This window comes from Nematolebias whitei, chromosome 14, assembly GCF_014905685.2.
Source record: "Nematolebias whitei isolate Nwh7 chromosome 14, NemWhi1, whole genome shotgun sequence".
NCBI classification, from domain to species: Eukaryota; Metazoa; Chordata; class Actinopteri; order Cyprinodontiformes; family Rivulidae; genus Nematolebias; species Nematolebias whitei.
The window spans coordinates 20,367,545-20,387,523 of NC_056511.1; the positions used below are offsets into that span (position 1 = coordinate 20,367,545).

General features: G+C 38.2%; 1 protein-coding gene across 1 annotated transcript in view; it reads left to right on the top strand.

Moving 5' to 3' along the window:
• The window catches only part of LOC119420010 (protocadherin Fat 3), a 139,602-nt gene that overhangs the window by 52,237 nt on the left and 67,386 nt on the right, over positions 1–19,979 (top strand). The window contains exons 10-29 of the mRNA XM_037687379.1: positions 2,617–2,753; positions 3,870–4,145; positions 4,314–4,524; positions 4,643–4,857; positions 5,087–5,245; positions 5,625–5,746; positions 5,910–6,092; positions 6,181–6,295; positions 6,407–6,676; positions 9,066–9,416; positions 9,915–10,088; positions 10,230–10,760; positions 14,937–15,301; positions 15,622–15,775; positions 16,211–16,318; positions 16,437–16,620; positions 16,773–16,993; positions 17,557–18,009; positions 18,537–18,671; positions 18,777–19,170. Coding sequence (XP_037543307.1) covers positions 2,617–2,753; positions 3,870–4,145; positions 4,314–4,524; positions 4,643–4,857; positions 5,087–5,245; positions 5,625–5,746; positions 5,910–6,092; positions 6,181–6,295; positions 6,407–6,676; positions 9,066–9,416; positions 9,915–10,088; positions 10,230–10,760; positions 14,937–15,301; positions 15,622–15,775; positions 16,211–16,318; positions 16,437–16,620; positions 16,773–16,993; positions 17,557–18,009; positions 18,537–18,671; positions 18,777–19,170 — 4,758 coding nt within the window. The remainder of the gene's footprint in view (positions 1–2,616; positions 2,754–3,869; positions 4,146–4,313; positions 4,525–4,642; positions 4,858–5,086; positions 5,246–5,624; positions 5,747–5,909; positions 6,093–6,180; positions 6,296–6,406; positions 6,677–9,065; positions 9,417–9,914; positions 10,089–10,229; positions 10,761–14,936; positions 15,302–15,621; positions 15,776–16,210; positions 16,319–16,436; positions 16,621–16,772; positions 16,994–17,556; positions 18,010–18,536; positions 18,672–18,776; positions 19,171–19,979) is intronic.

The following is a 19,979-nucleotide window of genomic DNA, read 5'->3' on the forward strand; positions in this document are numbered from 1 at the left end:
GATGGCTTAGTGGTTAGCCCTGTTGCCTCGCAGGAAGAAAGGCCTGGGCTCAATCCCCCAGGTTGAGCCTGCAGGTTTTCCAAACTTATGTTAGCTTTCTTTTTTTGGGGTGGTGGTGGGGGGGGGGGGGGGGGGGGGGTGGTGGGTGTCTCCATTTTCTGTCTACTGTCCAAAAATATGCAATATGTCTTCAGGCCTCCCTTGAAAAGAGATCTGTGATCTTAATGAATTTTGTCTGGTTAGATGAAACAAACAAACAAAAACACAACAATGAAATCAATTCAGTCATTTTTACAGCTGTCTTGCTATAGATTTGTATGGATAGCTGTGAGCTATCCTCCACACATTCAAATGATTGCACTAGATCTTCATTTTAAAACTTTGGCATTAAGTGTTGGACTCAATCTTATATGCTTGTTAGCATAATAGCCCATGAACTAATACAAAGACGTTTATGAATCTCTCAGAAAGCAACGAACATACGGGTATATGCATGCACAACTAAAACTCTTGAAGTCAACTTGATTCAAGTCTGTAGACTCAGTGAAAGGACCCTAGCAAACAAATAAATACCAGTAGCTGTGCTCATTAAATTTTACAGATATTGAGCTAAAATGTTGTGTTGAAGTAGCAGACAATCATCCGTATCGCCTGCTCTTAATGCTAACAAGTCATGCATGCTTTTAAATACAGACACACAATGCAGTGTGTAAAATGCATTCCTTTAAGAATTGCTAGTTTCATTGTATAAGTAGGTTTTCATTTTTATTTTTGTTCACTCATGTTTGATTGAGTAAATATAAAACTGAACTATGGCATGTCATTTAGCCTTTCATAAGAAAAAAATGTTTTTTTTCAGTCATATTTTCACCATTTTATTCATATATTTCTAAATGTCATAATTCCCAACTAAATGTTTAATTTACAAGCTAAATATTTAGTTTACAAACTAAATACTTAACTTGCAAGTTAAATATTTAGCAAACTAAATATTTAGGTGTAAATTCATCCATCCATCCATCCATCCATTAACTTCCGCTTTTTCCGAAGTCATTACATTTCCAAGCTAAATATTTATTTTCAAAACTAAACATTTAATTTCAAAACCAAATATTTATTGTCCAAGCTAAATATTTAATTTCCAAACTAAACATTTAATTTGCTAACTAAATATTTAACTCTGATCTAAATATTTAACTTGCAAGCTAAATATTCAGGTCAGAGTTAAATATTTAGTTAGAAAATTAAATATTTATTTGGGAAATTAAATGTTTAGCTTAGAAATTAAATGTTTGGGAATTAAATAATTAGTTTTGAAAATAAATATCTAGCTTGGAAATTAAATATTTAATTTACACCTAAATATTTAATTTACTAACTAAATATTTACCTTGCAAGTTAAGGATTTAGATTATAAACTAAATATTTAGCTTGCAAATTAAATATCTAGTTGGGAACTATGACATATATAAATGTATGAATAACATGGTGAAACTATGACTTTGAAAATAAAAACTTTTTTTCTTATGAAAGGTTAATTAAACTAGAATATTGCTGTTAATTTTTGACTGCATAACTTTACAAATGTCACCCCATACTGAACAATCAATGGATCTATGCAAAACCCTATTTAACATTATAACCAATTAGAAACTCCTCATCATACTTACAAGTTATTCATGCTTGTTCATTTCATTGTGTTCTGACAGCAATCAAGCTTAGCTTAGTCTTCTTTGTCCCTTTTGGGACGTAAGGTCGCTACAGCAATCAAGGCTGTTGTTTAAAAAAAGACAAATATTTATTGACTACAGAGCAAAATGTGAAACAAAACAAACAGTACACACTCATTACTGTAATTGAATGCCATAGCCATTAGACAGAAGTTTCCACAGTATCTCATTTACTGAGATTGTGAACTGTATAAATTTAATAGAGACAGATGCTAGCAAAACAAAAGGGAGGTATAATCAGGTCTCCTTAAAACACCGCTTGGGGATTACATGCTGGGACTTCAGTTTTTCCAAAATGTTGTGAAATTGATCCCTCATAGTGTATTATAGACCAACTCACCACTCACTCCCCTAGAATAGAATAAAACAAAAAAATAGTAAGTCTGAGTGGTTTACTCCCACTCAACACGCATCAGAGATTCTGTGAAAAATTGCCACTCAGTATTCATATGCCAAGGAGAGCTCAAGCTCCCAGAGATCTCAGGAGAGAGGCAAGGATAAATTGAAGGATGGCACTGAATTCTGAACACATATCACTCCTCTGACTCACTTTAATCAAATATTAAGCTTTCTAAACTGTTCGTTCACGGCCCGTGGAAAAGACCCAGTTGCTACTTTCCGATCTCTCTGATGGGTTGTGTTTTGGACTGATAAGGCAGATGTTTGTACGGCTATTAACAGCTCATGTGCTGCCAAGTGGGTTTGCTACTACATTCACATTACATTTCAGTTCATTTGAGTTCACAGGCCCTCCAGCGCCAGATGTCGGTGCCTGACCAAAACTATTACACAGTATTACCTTAGCACACCTGAGTTTTGCTCTCAGATTCAATGCAAATGACTCACACTCTGCATATGTGTGTCCATGCCATGTGTATGCCATCAGGGAGTTTTGAAATGCAGTTTGACCTCCAAGTCGGGGTGGGGACTATTGTTGTGGCCAAGTCCATGGATGCAGAAGTTCAATCGGTGTACAACATGACAGTACAGGTGACAGATGGGACCAATTTTGCCACAACACAGGTATGTAAGTTTTTTATTTGTACAGTAGTTTTACCACCGACACACTTCCACTTACCTTCCAACGCATTCATATGAGCACAAATTGTGTGGAGTAGGTGGTTACGCGTTGTAAGTCCTGGAATAGCATTACATCATGGTTTAGTGGAACTAACTAAAATTATTGTCGGTTGCAAAACTGATTTGCAAGCACAAAATATTTATGACCAGATTTTGTGCCCGTAGAGGTGCTCTTCTCTTTGTGATTTTATTATTTTATTTTCCATACTCTGAAATGAAATATTCTGTTTTTGGCACTACTTGGGCTTGTTTTATTGGCTATGCTACTTGGTCATTCTTGTAAGAAAAACGTTCACACTAGTAGCTAAATGGAATAATGCAGAGTACCTTAAAGCATCAGATCAGTTATTGTAAAAATCAATCAGACTTTGAAAAAGTAGGTAGATGTGAAAAAGTGGAAATCTATGACCAGGTTTGTTAATAACTTTCGTGTTGTTGATAGTATTTTGATCAGCCTCAGTTTGAAGATGTAGAGTTTATTACTGATTAGATTGCTTGCTATCTAATGGTGAGAGAGGCCAAGACCAAACTGCTACCAACAAAAACAAACAAAGCAATGTTTGCATGAAGTATTAAGATATTGTCAAGATTTTAGTTGTTTTGTCAGCAACAATCCATTTTGGTCTTGTACCCACTCAGACGAGCTCAGACTAGTTGTAATCTAACTAACTTGTCAATCTCCAAAGGAATAAAGTTTTTTTTTTTCTAAACTGAGGTTGTCCTAGGAACTATATACAAAATATACCAGTTTTAGTTTAAACATATTCACAGAACTCCACTTAAAAAGATTTAAGTAATACTCAATCATTAGCAAAAATGCTATGATATTTCAAAGAAGTTCCCTATATTTCATTTTACAAAGTTCATTGTAAATGTCGTGAATAGTCTGTTGCTTCTGTTGACAGTAAAAAAAGAACAAAGAAATACAATTATGGAACTTTACTCAACAATCTTATCAGCAACTCTAATTTTCAGCGATAGTAAGCAAAGTCCACTATCATAATTTGTGCTTACTGTGATGTCTTAGACATTTTTCCTGTTCCCCACTGTTTGATTAAGGTATTCATTCGAGTCCAAGACAGCAATGACAACCCTCCAGTCTTCTCACAGCCGGTGTACGACATCAGTGTTTCTGAGGACGCACCAGCTGATGTGGAGCTTCTGCGGCTCAGAGCATCAGACATGGATGAGCGTTCTCGTTTGAGCTTCTCCATTTATGGAAGCGTTGACCCAACAAGTATGAGACTGTTTAGGGTCAATCCAGGTACAGGAGTTTTTTACTCCACAGACAGGCTAGACTACGAAGCCAGGACACAACACATTCTCACCATTATGGTAAGTAGAGAGATAAAGGAGAACTTTATTATCTCTATGCTGAGTCTAACTGTTTATGTCCCTGTACTCTGTATTAAACAATGGCTCTCAGTATCTGCTTTAAGCTGATTTTGTTTACGTTTCCTCTTAGAACTTCATACATTTTCATTTTTCAATTCCTTTCTCCAGGTTAAGGATCAGGAGTTTCCATTTAACCGTGACCTGGCTCGTATCCTGGTGGCAGTGGAGGACACCAATGATAACATCCCTTATTTTACGAGCACCATATATGATGCTATAGCCTATGAGACTTTTTCTGTGGGTACTTCTGTGCTGCAGGTTACAGCCCTGGACAAAGACAACGGGGTGAATGGTCAACTCACATATACTATTGAAGCAGGTATGAGATAACCTAAAAATACTTCTTATTTTTGGTACATTTTAATTTGGTGTCAATAAATTTAGTATTTTATTGGATTTAGAAAGTTTTTTTTTTCTGCACCTTTTGTCTACATCAGGTAACACTGGGGGGGTGTTTGCCGTTGATAATGCCACAGGCCTTATCTTTATTGCAAAGGACCTGGACCTCACCTCGTTGGGTTTCTACACCCTCACCCTGCGTGCCACAGACAGTGGATTCCCTCCATTAATGGCCACGGCTTCAGTTCGGATTTCCTTGATACTTTCTGAATTCTCCAAACCCAAGTTCTCTCAGAAGGAGTATCAGGCTGAGGTAAAAACAGAGACAGCTAAATAAAACCATTGATTTGTGGGTGGAGTGAAGAAGGGTAGAAAGGAATGATTGATTGACTAAAGACTAGCTTGAAAGGGATACGTAAAGATGGATGGCAAATGACTTGGTCAATATATAAGAAAAAAATTCTAAAATAATTTATGCAAAAAACTGATTGACGCTATTTTCTGTGTTCTGATTTGTTTTTTTGTTGTTGTTTTGTTTTCAGATAGTGGAGAACAGCAAAATTGGAACACATCTGATCACTGTTCATGCCCTCAGTTCTTCTCCGCTCATTTATGACATAATCAGAGGAAACGAGGAGAACCGTTTTTCTATAAACCACTATACCGGTGTGATCACCACTCGCAAACTGCTTGACTTTGAGGTTTGTTGATCTTTTTTGTGTTTGGGTTTTAGGTTTGCTCATCTAAAACATCTGTTTGGGTTCACAAGATATCTCACAAGTATTTGTATGAGATGTCAAATTGCTAGACAAAATGGAGCAACAATCTTGAAATGATACATTATTTTTAACTACAGAAAAAGCCATTTTGAGAAAATCAATTGGACTTGACTATTCCAGTGCCATAATTGGTGGGTTGAGATTTTGGATTCTGAGTTGTGAGGGGGATTTAGAGCAGTGATTAGTGGAAAAATATAATGATGTAACAAATGCTATTAAGGTAATTAACTATTTATCTGCCATTTAACTTTAATTACCTTGCTGGTGTTTGAAAATTGATTGAATTTCTTTGTTCTGATAGCTAATACCATCTCATTTTCTCATGGTGCGTGCCCTGAGCATGACTGGAGTGGAGGCCAGTACTACTGTCATCATCCAAGTGGTGGATGTCAATGACAACCAACCAGAATTTCGACAAATAAGGTATCAAAGTTTGACACAGCTGAATATCAAATACATTTGTATGGGCTTTCATTCTGACTTGATCTTCACATGCTGTTTTCGAGAGCTCTGTTAAAAACTAACAATATTAACAGTATGGATGGATTTTAATCTTTTTTAATGTTTACCCCTTATGCCATCCCAGATATGTGGGCAGAGTCAGTGAAGCTGCTCCGGTCAACAGTGTGGTTCTGGGAGAGGATGGTAACCCTTTAGTCATCCAGGCAACTGATAAGGACCACAATCACAATGCCCTTTTAGTGTTTCAGATCATAGATGAGACCGCTCGTATGTTTTTCAGTGTGGATTCTGGGACTGGATCAATTCGGTGGGTGCTGACACTTTATAGAAATCAGACCAGTTACATCACACATCTGATTCTGCTGTTTTTTTGGGTATATTTGTTTGGTCTGTAGAACAATTGATAGTTTGGACTATGAAACCTTCTCAGAGTTCTTCTTTCGGGTTCAAGTTCGAGACAGCGGCCATCCTTCTAAGAGTGCTGAAAGTCCAGCAGAGGTGATTATAAAGGCAAGTAAATGACATTAATTAGCTATTGCTATCTAACAAATTTTTGACTGCCTTTTATTTATTCAGATGTTAATTTAGACATGATTTATTTCTGTATACACCTTGTCTTAGGTGATTAACATCAATGACTCCCCCCCAAAGTTCTCCCAGGATGTTTACGAAACAGTCCTTTTGCTGCCTACCTACATGGGAGTCGAGGTCCTCAGGGTTGAGGCTTCGGATCCAGATTTGTACACTGATGAAACAAAGCCCATCACTCCCCAGCTAGCTTATTCTCTGGTTGATACGAATCAGGAATATTTCACTGTGGAGCGCTATTCTGGGCTTGTGACTGTCACCAATCAAAACCTCAGTAAAGATCGTTATTACTTTAATGTCAAGGTAAGTTATTGTTCTTAATAAAACCCATTCTTCTTCTTCCATAACAATGGTTTTACAAGGAGGCTATTTGGTTAACTGTAAAACTTTGCTCAGACATAATACTGTATGGTTCAGAGTGTTTGGCCACAACTGTTAACTGTTGAACTTGAGTGTCTAAGTCAAGCTTAAAGTATAGGCTAAGCCATTTATCTCCATTATCAGCGTATCAAAACAGTTTGGATAATGTTTCCAGCTTTCTGGCAACACACTGGATGAGGCCTTTTTTCTTTTTCAACATGACTATGCCTCTGTTCACAAAGGAAAGACTACAGACTGATGATTTTGGCATGAAATAATTTGATTGGTTTGGGATTAACTAGAATCAAGATTGAGAGTCAGATTTTCCCATTCAATATCAGTGCTTGATTTCATAAATGCGTGAGTGGAAAAAAAAAAAATCCCTGGAGGATGCAGAAGTGTGCTGGTGCCCATTTTTAAGAACAAGGGTCATGTACAGAGTTTTAGCAACCACAAGGAAAATAAGTTGATGAGCCACACAAGATGAAGATGAAGATGAAGATTTGGGAGAGAGTTATGGAAGCTAAACAGACATGGTGTGATTATTTGTGAGCAGTAGTATGGTTTCATGTCAAGAAAGAGCACCACAGATGCCATATTTGCTTTAGGATGCTAATGGAGAAGTACAGAGAGGGTTAAAAAAACATTGTGTATTTGTGACTCAAAAAAAGCATATGACAGGGTGCAGATGGAGAAGAAGTTGTGTTGTATCAGGAAATCTGGAGTGGCAGAAAAGTATATCAGATGAGTACAGGGCATTTACGAGGACAGCAGGACAGTGGTGAGATGTGCTGTAGGAGTGATAGATAGCTTCAAGGTGGTGGTGGGATTGCATCAAGGATCAGCTTTGAGACACTTTTTGTTTGCTTTGGTGATGTACAGTGAAACAGATGAGGTCAGGCAGGAACCCCCCTGGACTATGGTGTTTGCAGATTACACTGAGATCTGTGGTGAAAACAGATGGAAAACAGATGGAAGAGACCAGGTGGATGTATGAATTTCTAAGAAAATGAATGAAAGTCAGCTGTAATAATACAGAGTTCTTGTGTGTGAATCAGAAGGAGGCAGGTGGAGCAGTGAGGCTACAAGGAGCAAACATTACAAAGGTGTAGGACTTTGGGTCAACTGTCCAGGAAAAAGGGGAATGTGGTAAATAGGTAAAGAAGAAAGTCCAGGCAGAATGGAGTGAATAGAGAACAGTTTCAGGAGTGATTTGTGACTAAAGGCTGACAGCAAATATCAAAGGAAAGGTTTATAAGGCAACGGTGAAACCAGCTTTGTTGTATGGTTTATAGACAGTGGCACTGACAAGAAGACAGGATAAATAACTGGAAGTGGAAGCGATGAAGATGTTGAGGTTCTCCTTAGGAGTGACAAGGATGGATAAGATTAGGAATGAGATCACCAGAGGTACAGCACAGGTTGAACAACTGGGAGATAAAAGAGAGACCAGACCGAGCCAGTTTGGGCATGTTCAGAGGAGGCACAGTGGGTATTTTGGTAGAAGGATGTTAGAAATGCAGCTGCCAGGAAAAAGACAAAGAGGAAGACCTAAGAGGAGATATATGGATTAAGTTATAGAGGACATAGGCAAAGTAGTAGTGAAGACAGAGGACGCAGAGGACAGAGTGAGATGGAGGAGGATGATATGAGGTGGCGACCCCTGCAAAGGGAAAGTCAAAAGAAGAGTTTGCAAATGTTCCACGAACAGAACAGGCACTTCCCACAAAATCATTCTAAATTTTTGTCTATAGCTTTCCAAAAAACTTATAGTCCCTGATAGTGAGCAGTTGTGATCAAATATATGCCCTTTTTTTTTCTTCTTTTGGCTCCTCCCTTTCTCAGGGGTCGCTACAACAAGCAAACTCACATAAAGACATGGCAATTATTTTTACACTGTATGCCCTTGCTGAAACAACACCAGTGCTACTACAGCCCATGCGTGAAGCAGAGGGCTGCCATCCAAGATGCCCATGGATCAGCAGGGGGTGTTATGGGTCTTGCTCAAGGTCCCACAATGGGGCAAATGAGGGTGGAGGCTTGTGTGGGTCCACAGTGGGGCATATGAGGTTGGAGGAAATGAGGTTAGAGACAGGTGTTGGTGTTTCACTTTTCCCACCCATATTTTGATGTAAGAGTCAGGGGATTCAAACCTCGATCACAGGTTTGCCTTCTCTGATTTTTGTGGGCCCAATGTGAGGAGCACCACCACTATATGGTCTTTTGTCCATATAGTGTATTTATTTCCATACATTTTGCATGACTTTCAAATTTTAATTTATCTGCTATGTATAATACTATATAATAATACATAATAATATGTGTGCTTAAGGTTTGGGATGGACGTTTTTCCAGCATTGCATCGATCACAGTGCTTGTAAGAGAAGCTATAGACAGTGGACTTAGCTTCACCCTCCCGGTGTATTCTGCCTCCATCTCAGAGAATGTATCCAATGTCACCTTAGTGACTGTTGTAAACACAGTCGGCCACCGCCTCAATGACCCACTGAAGTACACTCTGCTAAATCCCGGACGATGCTTCACCATTCGGCCTACCAGTGGGGCGGTGTTCACTACTGGTGTGCCTTTTGATCGTGAGGAGAAGGGAAGCTACGAGCTGGTAGTGGAAGTCAGCAGAGAAGATGAGATACTGAGAGTGGCAAGGGTGACTGTGCAAGTGCAGGTGGGTATGGACAGAGTAAAAATGGCTGTTTGTGAGTGAATTTTGTTTATTTTTTGGTTATGCAGCACAAATAAGCCATATTTGACTCCAGAAGCTCCTATTTTTACCTTCTGGTGATTTTGACAAAAGTCACAAGCTATTTTCTTTGAGGCTGAATCATTGTCAACCTTGAAGAAATCACTGTTAAAGTCCTGTCAGTATCTAAAATTCACTATGACCCTGGCGTAACAAGATTTTTTTTATTTGTGTTTGATGTTGAGTTTCCTGTACTGCTGCAGCTCTAATAAATATAGTCAGTAAAATTTGAATATTTCCAAAGCAATGTTTTCAAAGACATGCAGAAAAAAAAATCTTGTCCAAAGTTTTTCTTCAGAAACCAACCTCATAAAATCTGAACCATCACTTTAATCTGATTTCCTTTGCTCCATGAATAAACTTATTTCTTTTAGATTTTACAGTGATCAAATTACATTTTTCTTTTACATATTTATTTTTCAGGTAGACGATGTCAATGACAATGCTCCACAGTTTGTGAACCTCCCCTACTATGCTGCAGTACAGGTGGAAGCAGAACCAGGATCAGTAATTTTCATGGTCTCTGCCATTGACAAGGATTTTGGCCTAAATGGAGAAGTTTCTTACCGCCTGAAATCACAGCACAAGAATTTTGAGGTAATAACTTTATCTATCCTATTTAAAATTACATTTGCTAGAATTTTATATGTCACGTTTAGAAATTTTGAGAATAAATGTCAATGCACTAGTGTGCATTAATGCTGAAATGTGGATTATTTATTTATTTATTTTATACAGGTCAATACCATGACAGGAGAACTGATGTTAACAAGAGCTTTCGAAGCAGACTTATCTAATGCAGAATTCAAGCTGGTTCTGGTGGCCACTGATAGTGGCTTCCCTTGTCTGTCTAGTGAGATAGAGCTGCCTGTTACAGTAGTAAACAAAGCAATGCCTGTGTTTGACAAGCCGTTCTATGGAGTCACAGTTAGAGAGGACTTGGCTGTATCCACGTCTGTCCTCTGCATCAATGCAAGCAGTCCTGAAGGCCAGGACATCATCTTCACCATCACGGATGGGGACCCTTTCCTTCAGTTTGACATCGGCTTTGATACAGGAATCATCATTGTGATTTATCCATTGGACTACGAGACGACGCAGTACTATCATTTAACAGTGAAGGCCACTGACACCTTGACCGGGGCAAAGTCAGAGGTTGACGTAGACATTGTGATTCTGGATGTGAATGACAACCCTCCACTGTTTCAGAACGCCTTGTACTCTGCTGTCCTGTCAGAGAACTCCATGATTGGCACGTCCGTGTTACAGGTGTGTGCTTTTATTTGATCCTCTGATCTGAATCAGTGTTTTCTCCAGCTGTGTCTCTTTACATTTAAGACTCAATTCTGCAGAATTATGAATTAATTAAAAGTGTCATATTATTTAATTATAAAAAGGCAATTTAGTGTTTACTCAAGCTTCTTAGTGATATTTAAAGAAAAATGGACCAGAACTTTGTGCAAACGTTTCCTTGTTTTTTTTTCCCTGAAGAATCACGATTTACCAGATTTTTTTTTTTTTACCATAGTACTTGTTAATGTCAATACCTGCTGTTATAGTTCAGATTAGTTTTTCTTATTTTAACTCAAATCGGATTATATCAGCAACTAAAAGCTTAGGTTTCACAACCCAGTTTTTGAATGAAGAATATTAGTCTAAAAGAACAAAGTCCAAGTTCAATAATCCAGGTATACAAGCCAACATTTTTCAGTCAGGTCATCTGGACAGTTTCTTTTTTTTGGTGCTGAAACGTTTCACCTTCGATCCGGAAGGCTTCATTAGTCAAGGAAACACACAACACAAAACTGATTCTTCCCCCAACAGCTTACTCCAAAGTGGAACAAACCAGTTTTGTTGGTGCTAAGATGGTTTCTTTGGTACGCCCCCTCCTCCATTGCCGGCCCTCTTCGTTTCAGCACAAAAAATAAACTGTCCAGATGACCTGACTGAAAAATGTTGGATTAGTCTAAAAGCCAGTTGTTGTCTTAATTCACCTTGACTGTTCTTGTGTGAGCTATTCAGTTTTAAAGATACCATGGGATTAAATATTTTACTATGTTGTGAACATATTGTTGCTGCAAGAAGTATTGAAATGCATTTGAAAAATCTAGCACCAATTAATACATGTTTACTGGTGAAAATCTGCAATTCGTATTTTTGATTAATTATGTCTAGGAACTATTTCTTATACCAAAATAAAAGCTCTTAAATGTATCCCTTCAGAAGGTCAACATGTAAAACATCCATCCATCCATTATCTTTACCCGCTTCTTCTTTTTTGGGTCATGGGGGCCACTGGTTTCCATATCCAGCAGTCACTGAGCGAGAGGTGGGAGACACCCCAGACAGGTCTCCAGTCCATCACAGGGATACAGAAACAAACGAGACAAACAACCATTCACTCTCTCATTCACACCTAGAGACAGTTTAGAGTTATCAATCAACCTAACATGCACGTTTTTGGTCTGTGGGAGGAAACCGGAGTACCGGGCAAAAACTCACACATGCACAGAGAGAACATCCAAACTGCAATCAATGATCTTTTTGCTGAGAGGCCACATCTCTGCCAACTGAGCCACTGTGCTGCCCCATGTGAAACATATGTCATTTAATGTAAGCAAATGGTTTTTTTAAACTTAATAAGAACCGTGTTGCTGGTAAAAAAAAATATTGTGGTGAAGCTAAGAATAGAAATGTTAAAGTACTGAAGTGGAGCTCTTTCATTAAACATAGTGAATTGGCCAAAAAAAAAAAAAAACTTTGCTTGTGTACTGAGTGTAAATACAGAAGCACAAGATAACTATATAATACTTTAATATCTGAGACTTGTATGTTTCAGCAGCACACCCATTGAAGACCTGTCAACATATATTAACAAGGGGAGATGCAAATAAATCTTTTATGCATAAACATTTAAATAATTTACCTAGTTCTAAAATAAAACAACATAAATCTGAGTTCAATTTAAACTGTTCTAAACTGTTCAACCTAGTTCACATTGGAAATCACAAGTTTATATTATTTCATCAAATATTATCGGTATGTTGCCTTTATTGTCCCTCATTGCATAGTGAGGAGGGGTAAATGTAAATACCCTCCGCTAGGGATGCATGATATTATCGGCATGGTATCAGTATCGGCCGATATTAGCAATAATGTTAAATACTGGAAATGGATCATTCCATCATAATAACTCACAGATATAAAAGTCTTCTGTTTTAAGTAATTATTTTATTTAAGAAACTGTCAAGTATCTAGTAATGCACTACTACAAAGTACTTATGCGCTTAACACGTGTCACTTGTGAACAGGTTGAGTTTAGATTTGTGAAAAATTAAAAATTTGCACTGTTCGAGTGTTGTCACTGTGTTAGAGAGTAAATGTCATGAATAAATTTGACATTAAACATAATCCAAGTTGAAGTGTTGCATCCTTTTCAGCCCCCCTTTTGGCATCTGCATTTTGTAGCAGGCCAAACTGACAAAGATCATGCAGAATAATGTAGTATTTTAATTCCACAGCAGAGAAAGCTATGTAGTTAGTCTCTGTAAGTAGATCTAGGGGAAAAAAATATTGGTATCAGTTATCGGCCAAATAAGTTTCAACATATCGGCATATCGGACATCGGCCAAAAATCCAATATCGTGCATCCCTACCCTCCGTCCGTCCGTTCGTCCATCCATCTGTCTATCTGTCTGTCCATCCATGCATGTTGCGAGTATGATAACTTGAAAAATAAATGAGATACCGACTTCCATTTTGGGTTGTGGCTACACCCAAGTCTAAGAAAGGCTACTTTGGGTTACCACATCAAAATCCAAGATGGCTGTTACCATATCTGTTTGTTAACCTTGTAAGTTGGATAACTTCAAAAATAAGCAATGTTTAGATTTCATATTTGGTGTGTCTGCATTTTGGTGTGAACAAAGTCCATCAAAAATGTGTTTGCCAAGTCAAAGTCTAAGATGGCTGCTGTCATATATGTACTGTACATGTAAATATTTAAACCTCATGAGCTGGATTTCTTGAAAAATAAGCAACGTGCTGACTTCCATTTTGTTGTGTGACTGAATCTAGACATAAGAAAGGTAACCAATCTACTTAAGTGCAGTGTACTCTATGATCTAAACACAGTGATCTCCAAGAGCTAGTAGCTACTCATCACAGTGGGAGATATCCAAGTCTCAAGAATGAACAGATTGTGTTGGCATGATCCACATCTACTGGTAAAGAAACTGCTTTCCATGAATGTCTAGCAGCACAAATGAACCAGCTACCTTCTCCAGTACTGCTCAGTCTCAGCCACTGACTTGAAACTTGAGACTTGAAAGCTCCTCACAATACATTCTAAGACTATACACTAAGAGGATAGTCAGGATGTTTATCTAAACCAGCCACTTTCATAATTTGACGAAACAGTTTTTTAGTTTTAAATTTTGCTCAAATTATAGTGTCCTCAAATGATTGGGGTGGACAGTAGGGTGGCCAAAGATTAATTTATGGTTGCCAAGACCACCATTGGCTGCCCCTTTGGTCCATCATTGCAGTAGATAAAATTGCTCCCTCTACTTGTCCGATTACAGTTACTTACTGTGTAAAACAAATCACTATTTTAAATGTGTCTCTTTTGGGTCACTTTTCCAAACACAAAGGCTGAGTGTTGAAACTGTTACATAAAAAAAAAAAAACAAGAATCCATAGAGGACAATATATAAGTAGTTCTAAACATATTTATTGCAGTGTACTGTTATATGCACTGGACTATTTTATCGATTTTGCTATTAAGTTTTACAGCAAATTACCTGCTTAGGTAGCTGGTGTTGCCGTTAGCACTTAATTTGTGCAAAAATGTCACTGGGTTGTGATTCTTAATAAAACTGTAAAAGCAATTTATATGGTAAGTGTTTTAATTATCAGTGGCATTAAGTATTGGCTTAGGTGGGTGGTTGATGTTAATTTCTGGTGTTTAATCAAAGTATATGTGAAAATATTTATGAGGCAGGACCCTGATCCATCATGATTCAACAGCAGCCTTTTAGAAGACAGTTCAATCCGACTAATTAAGTAAAAAAAATAGATATTATTGAGCAACTGTTTCAGAGATTGTGAAAATAAATATTGCTAATAAGTTTTAAAAAAATGAGCACACAAGCTGCTGAATGACATCCAGCTCCAGTTTATTCAAATGACAGCAACCATTGTGACATGAAATACCTCTAAAACTGAACAAACCACCCATACACACAAAAAAATTGGATGAGTAGAAGGTTTTTATGTAGGTGTTGATGTAAATTGTTATGCCAGATTTGCGGTAAACATATGTTCTATCTCCATATCTTTTCTTCTTTTTGGACCGTGTTTGCTCAGTGGAGTGTGTCAAGGTGCTCACTTGTGACTTGAATTATGTATAAGGCATCAGAGAATGTTCTGTTCTTCTCCCTGTAGCTCTTTGCTCAGGACCAGGACTCGGAGAGGAACGCGGCAGTGACTTACCAGATCCTATCTGACATCTACAACAGCACTGAATACTTTCAAGTTGACAGCAACATTGGATTGGTATTCACGGCGAGCATGCTTGACTACGAGCTCATACGGCGCCACAACTTCATTGTCAGGGCGACAGATAGTGGAGACCCTGCCCTCAGCAGTGATGTTAGTGTTACCGTGGTTGTGACTGACACAAACGACAACCCGCCTAATTTCAGTCAAACACTGTACGAGGCTTTTGTCAGCGACCTGGCTCCCATGGGGCACTTTGTGACTTGCCTTCAGGCATCAGATGCTGACATTTGCGATTTTCAGAGGCTGAGGTGAGCGTTATAAATTTGATGTATTTTATGTTGTATTTTAGATTTTCATTATTTTCTTGCAGTTTATCACTGAAATCTAAGAACATTATCATCTTTACTAAACTGGTTCTAAAACTCACTGTGTTGGTAATTAATTTTTTTAGTTTGGCAGATTTTACTTACCATTTCCCGTGAGTAGTAACTGTTTGCTCAAGCTGCAACCTCTGAGCAGAATTATTTAAAAATAAATACTGTATCCAATCTTCTCATTTAGCATTATCTCAAGGACTTGGGAAGTGACTTTTATGATGCAAGATTCTCTTTATTACTTTTTCTTCCAGGTACAGTCTTCTCTCAGGGAATGAGAAAATGACTTTCATGATGGAGTCAGACACAGGAGTGCTTCGTATGTCTAACAAGAGGAGACAAGGCATGAAACTCTCCTATCAGCTCAACGTGTCTGTGTCAGATGGAGTCTTTACCAACACTGCTCAGGTAAAGCCTCTCTTGGCAGGTACAATCTAGTTTTGTTGAATGATTTGCCCATGTCTGACACCACTGCAGCATTTTTTCAGTACTGACTGACCCACTCGGTTTAAAATTATTACAAACATCTGACACAGCGCTCTAGTTTAACTGCAAGTTACTGTCGGAGGTTAATGGCATGTCACATCAGATTTATGAGGATGAGCTTCTATCTGGAAAATGTGCTCACTTTTGTCTCCTTGAGGTGATGACAATTTAGATATTTGGAAACCGCAGATGGTTTTTAAATTACATCACTAAACATGTAGCTTACAGATGTGTTGTTCAAATGTTGATTTGATCATGTTTGACAAATTAGCCAGTTGTATTTGCTGTGACGGCATCTACGAAATGTCAGAGAAGCAATCCAGGTGATAATGAAATGACTGAAACCATGATTTGCAGGTTATTGTCCGTGTCCTGGGTGCTAATCTGTACAGCCCAGTGTTCAGCCAGAGGTTCTATCTGGCTGAGGTTCAAGAAAATGTCCTTCCAGGATCAAAGGTCATACAGGTATTTTAGCCATTACACCACTTGACTTGTAAAAGTTAGCGTTAATGATTTGCTGTATGTTGTGAGTCTTTCATGCTGAGTAGGAAGCGTTTTACTAAATTTCTAAATGGACTTCCAGGTTTCTGCAACAGACGAAGACTCTGGGCTGAATGGTCAGATCACCTTTTCCTTCATCAATGATCTGGCAAAAACCCAGTTCAACATTGATGCGGATGGGCTCATAACCACCCTTCAGACACTAGATAGAGAAAATTATCTGAACAGGGATATGGTGCTGACTGTCATGGCACTGGATGGTGGAGGTATTATTATTTGACCAATCCCCAAGCCAATAAAACAAAAATATAACATGTTTTAAACAGCTAGCATAAGACTTAAAATAATATACAGGTTCATACAACATGTGTGGTCACACTTTTTTGGTATTTTAAGTGTCACATATGTTATTTTTCAGGCCGTGCATCGTTTTGCACAGTGCGAGTGGTCCTCGTTGATGAAAACGACAACGCCCCTCGGTTCAGAGCAGTGGAGTATCGTATGAGCATTAAAGCCAACGTTGCAAAAGGTTCCCTTATCACACAGATCCAGGCCACTGACCCGGATGCTGGCTCCAATGGAAGGATAACCTACTCTCTTTACAGTGAGGCCCGTCTGTCACTGGTGGATGTTCTGGAGGTCAGTGCTGTTTAGTTTTTACACATACACATATTGCATACTACTACATAATAACATACTTAACATACTACATAATACATGACAAAAGACAAAAGACAGATACAATTCCCAGAAACAATGTATTTAAACCTCAATAATACACACTTTAGGTTCTGTTCACACATCCCCCTCATCATTTTAGGGGATTAAGAGCCATCTGTTTTTTTGTAGATCACAGATTTTTACTGTTAAATCAAAATGATGTGGGTCCCAAGGTTGATTCTGCGGTCAGTATCTGAAATGTGATATTAATTTTATTAAGAGCAATGTGACAACATCTGGTGTAAAGACAAAAAAAATAAAAAAAATGCTTTGAAATTTAAAGCTACTGCTCATTGTATTTATTTTGTATCAAAGTAATTATTAAGTTACATGGATTTGAAATACAAAAATTATTTGTTATGTTCAATTGTGAAATAGGCTCAAAATTACAATTATTTTGTTATTAGGGGGGAAGTTGAAAAGGGGATTATTATTTTTAAAGGTAATGTAAAGTTTTGGGTTGTTTTTTTTTGCTTCTTCAGGTGGAACCAGACAGTGGTTGGATGATGACTAAAAGTGCAGTGGATCATCTTCAGGGAACTGTTCTGTCTTTCTTTGTCAAAGCCACAGACTGTGGATCTCCCCCCAAGCACTCCCTGGTCTCAGCCTTTATCCATGTCGTCCCCCCAGACTCGCTTATTCCTTCTTTCAGCCAGCCCCAGTACTCCTTCACCATCCCTGAGGACACTGCAGTGGGTACAGTTCTGGGGTCTGTGTACATGGGCCCTGGGCAGACGGGCTTCTTCACCACAGTTGCAGGCGAGACACTCGACAGCAACCAGCAGGGGACATTCCAGGTGGAGAGGGAGACGGGTCTCATCCATCTGCTCAAACCACTGGACTATGAACAAGCCATTATTTTTTGCTTTAAAGTGGCGGCAACAACAAGAAGAGACCTGATCGAGACCGTCTCTACTGTGGATCTGGAAGTAAAGGTCTGATATGAACACAGAAACTGCTTTTCTGATGTTCAGTTTTATAAAGTGGATACACCAAAACTAAAGAAAAATGTTCCAGCGTTTGAAACCTAAGGCTCCTTTAGGGAATATTAGCAACAAATGTACAAAGTATATATTAGCTAAATGCACATACTTGTCACACCTAAAATTAAACTTTTGCTTTAAGAGTTTAGTCAAAATGTTGAATGAGCTTTAGACAAAAGAGCAAAACATGCCTTTATTGCAGTTATTGAAAATACATGGACGTTTTTGTTCAGTTTTCACAACAAATTAAACTAAATTATTTATGCAAAATGTAAATATTCATATGCTCTTAGAAGTATGTGCATGTGCCATTTTTGTATTTGTCCTTTTTCTGGGAAAAGGTATTTTGCATAAGTGTAAAGTGCAAGATTTTTTCTATACATTTTGTACTTTACAATAACAACACAAAGGATTGAAAACACCAGAACAGTTTTTGTCTTATTTGGAGCCATTACAAATAAAAGACTGTCATTTTCCAGATCCTAGATGTGAACGACAACAAGCCGGCATTTGAGACTAACACCTATGTCGCCACAGTGATGGAGGGGATGCCAGCAGGGACACGAGTGGTCCAAGTGCGTGCACTTGATCCAGACTGGGGCTCTAATGGGCAGGTTTGTGTCAGCTACTTTCTTGCTTTTTGCTAAAAAGATTTTTCTCAGCTTACAAAAATGGAGACGCTTTGCAAAGCTGGTGTATACATCTTCTTTAAATCACAGGTAACCTACAGCCTTGGGCCTCTGCTTACTTACAATTTGGACTCAACGAAAGGTGCTCAGTCCCTCCCTGGTCCAATTACTGCAAGTTCTGTATTTGCCATTGACAGTAAAACGGGCTGGATCACCACAGTGAGTCCAATAGATCACGAGGCTTGCTCTAGCTACAGCTTTGAAGTGGTGGCCTTTGACCTGGCCGAGTCAAAGGCCCTGTCCTCCACCACCGTAGTAACCGTCACTGTGTCCGACATCAACGACAATCCGCCGACGTTTGAGAGGGACTTCTACCGAGGTGCAGTGAAGGAGAGCGATCCCCTCGGTGAGGTGGTGGCTGTTCTGAGAACCAAAGATCAAGACGGAGCAGATCATAACCGCCTCGTCAGCATTTACATCACAGGTGACAAAATGAGGAACGCAAACATTTTATCATTTTAATACTTTAGATTTTGCTTGATTCAAATGTGACTTTTAACAACTATTATTTTTTTTATAATGTGTAAAAAATGTAATATTTTCTATGTGTTTTATGCTTTTAAACACTGACACATATTGTCCATACTCAAACATCTCTTTGGTCACGATGTTGTTTTGGTGTCTATGGTTATTAAATGATGTCACAGGTTGAGACAACTACACATGCAATCTGTGTAATTCAAATCTAAACTAAAACATGAAAGAGTCATTTATAGATATGTTGTATTGACAGATTATTAATAGCTAACATTCTGAAAATTAACAAAACAACCATGTTTAAATTACTTTAAAAAGCCTTACAACAATTTTAAACAGTAACTACTGAAGACCTACAAATAACAAGCAGTACGCTGATTTAAATAATGAATGCTTGTAGTTTTTGAGATGAGAGATTTTCTAAACTAGAATTAGCAGGGAAAGCAAGTGAAGTTTTCATTTTTTTGGGGCACCTGATATTCAAGTGGGTAGGTGTTACACAATGTATAACAAAATACGTGGGGTTTTTTTTGTGTTTTTTTTGTCTGAGGTGGTACAGAGTGAGTAAATGTACTCCCCACCAGGTGCATTCACAGAGTCAGATAATGGCCAATGGTGGCCTTGACCACCATAGATTATTATTCAGCCACCCCAATCATTTAAGGAAACAATACAGTAAGCAGCATAAAAAAAGCAACGTAATTTCCTCAAATGATTGGGATGGCCAGTATACATATTTACTGTGTATGTATATTA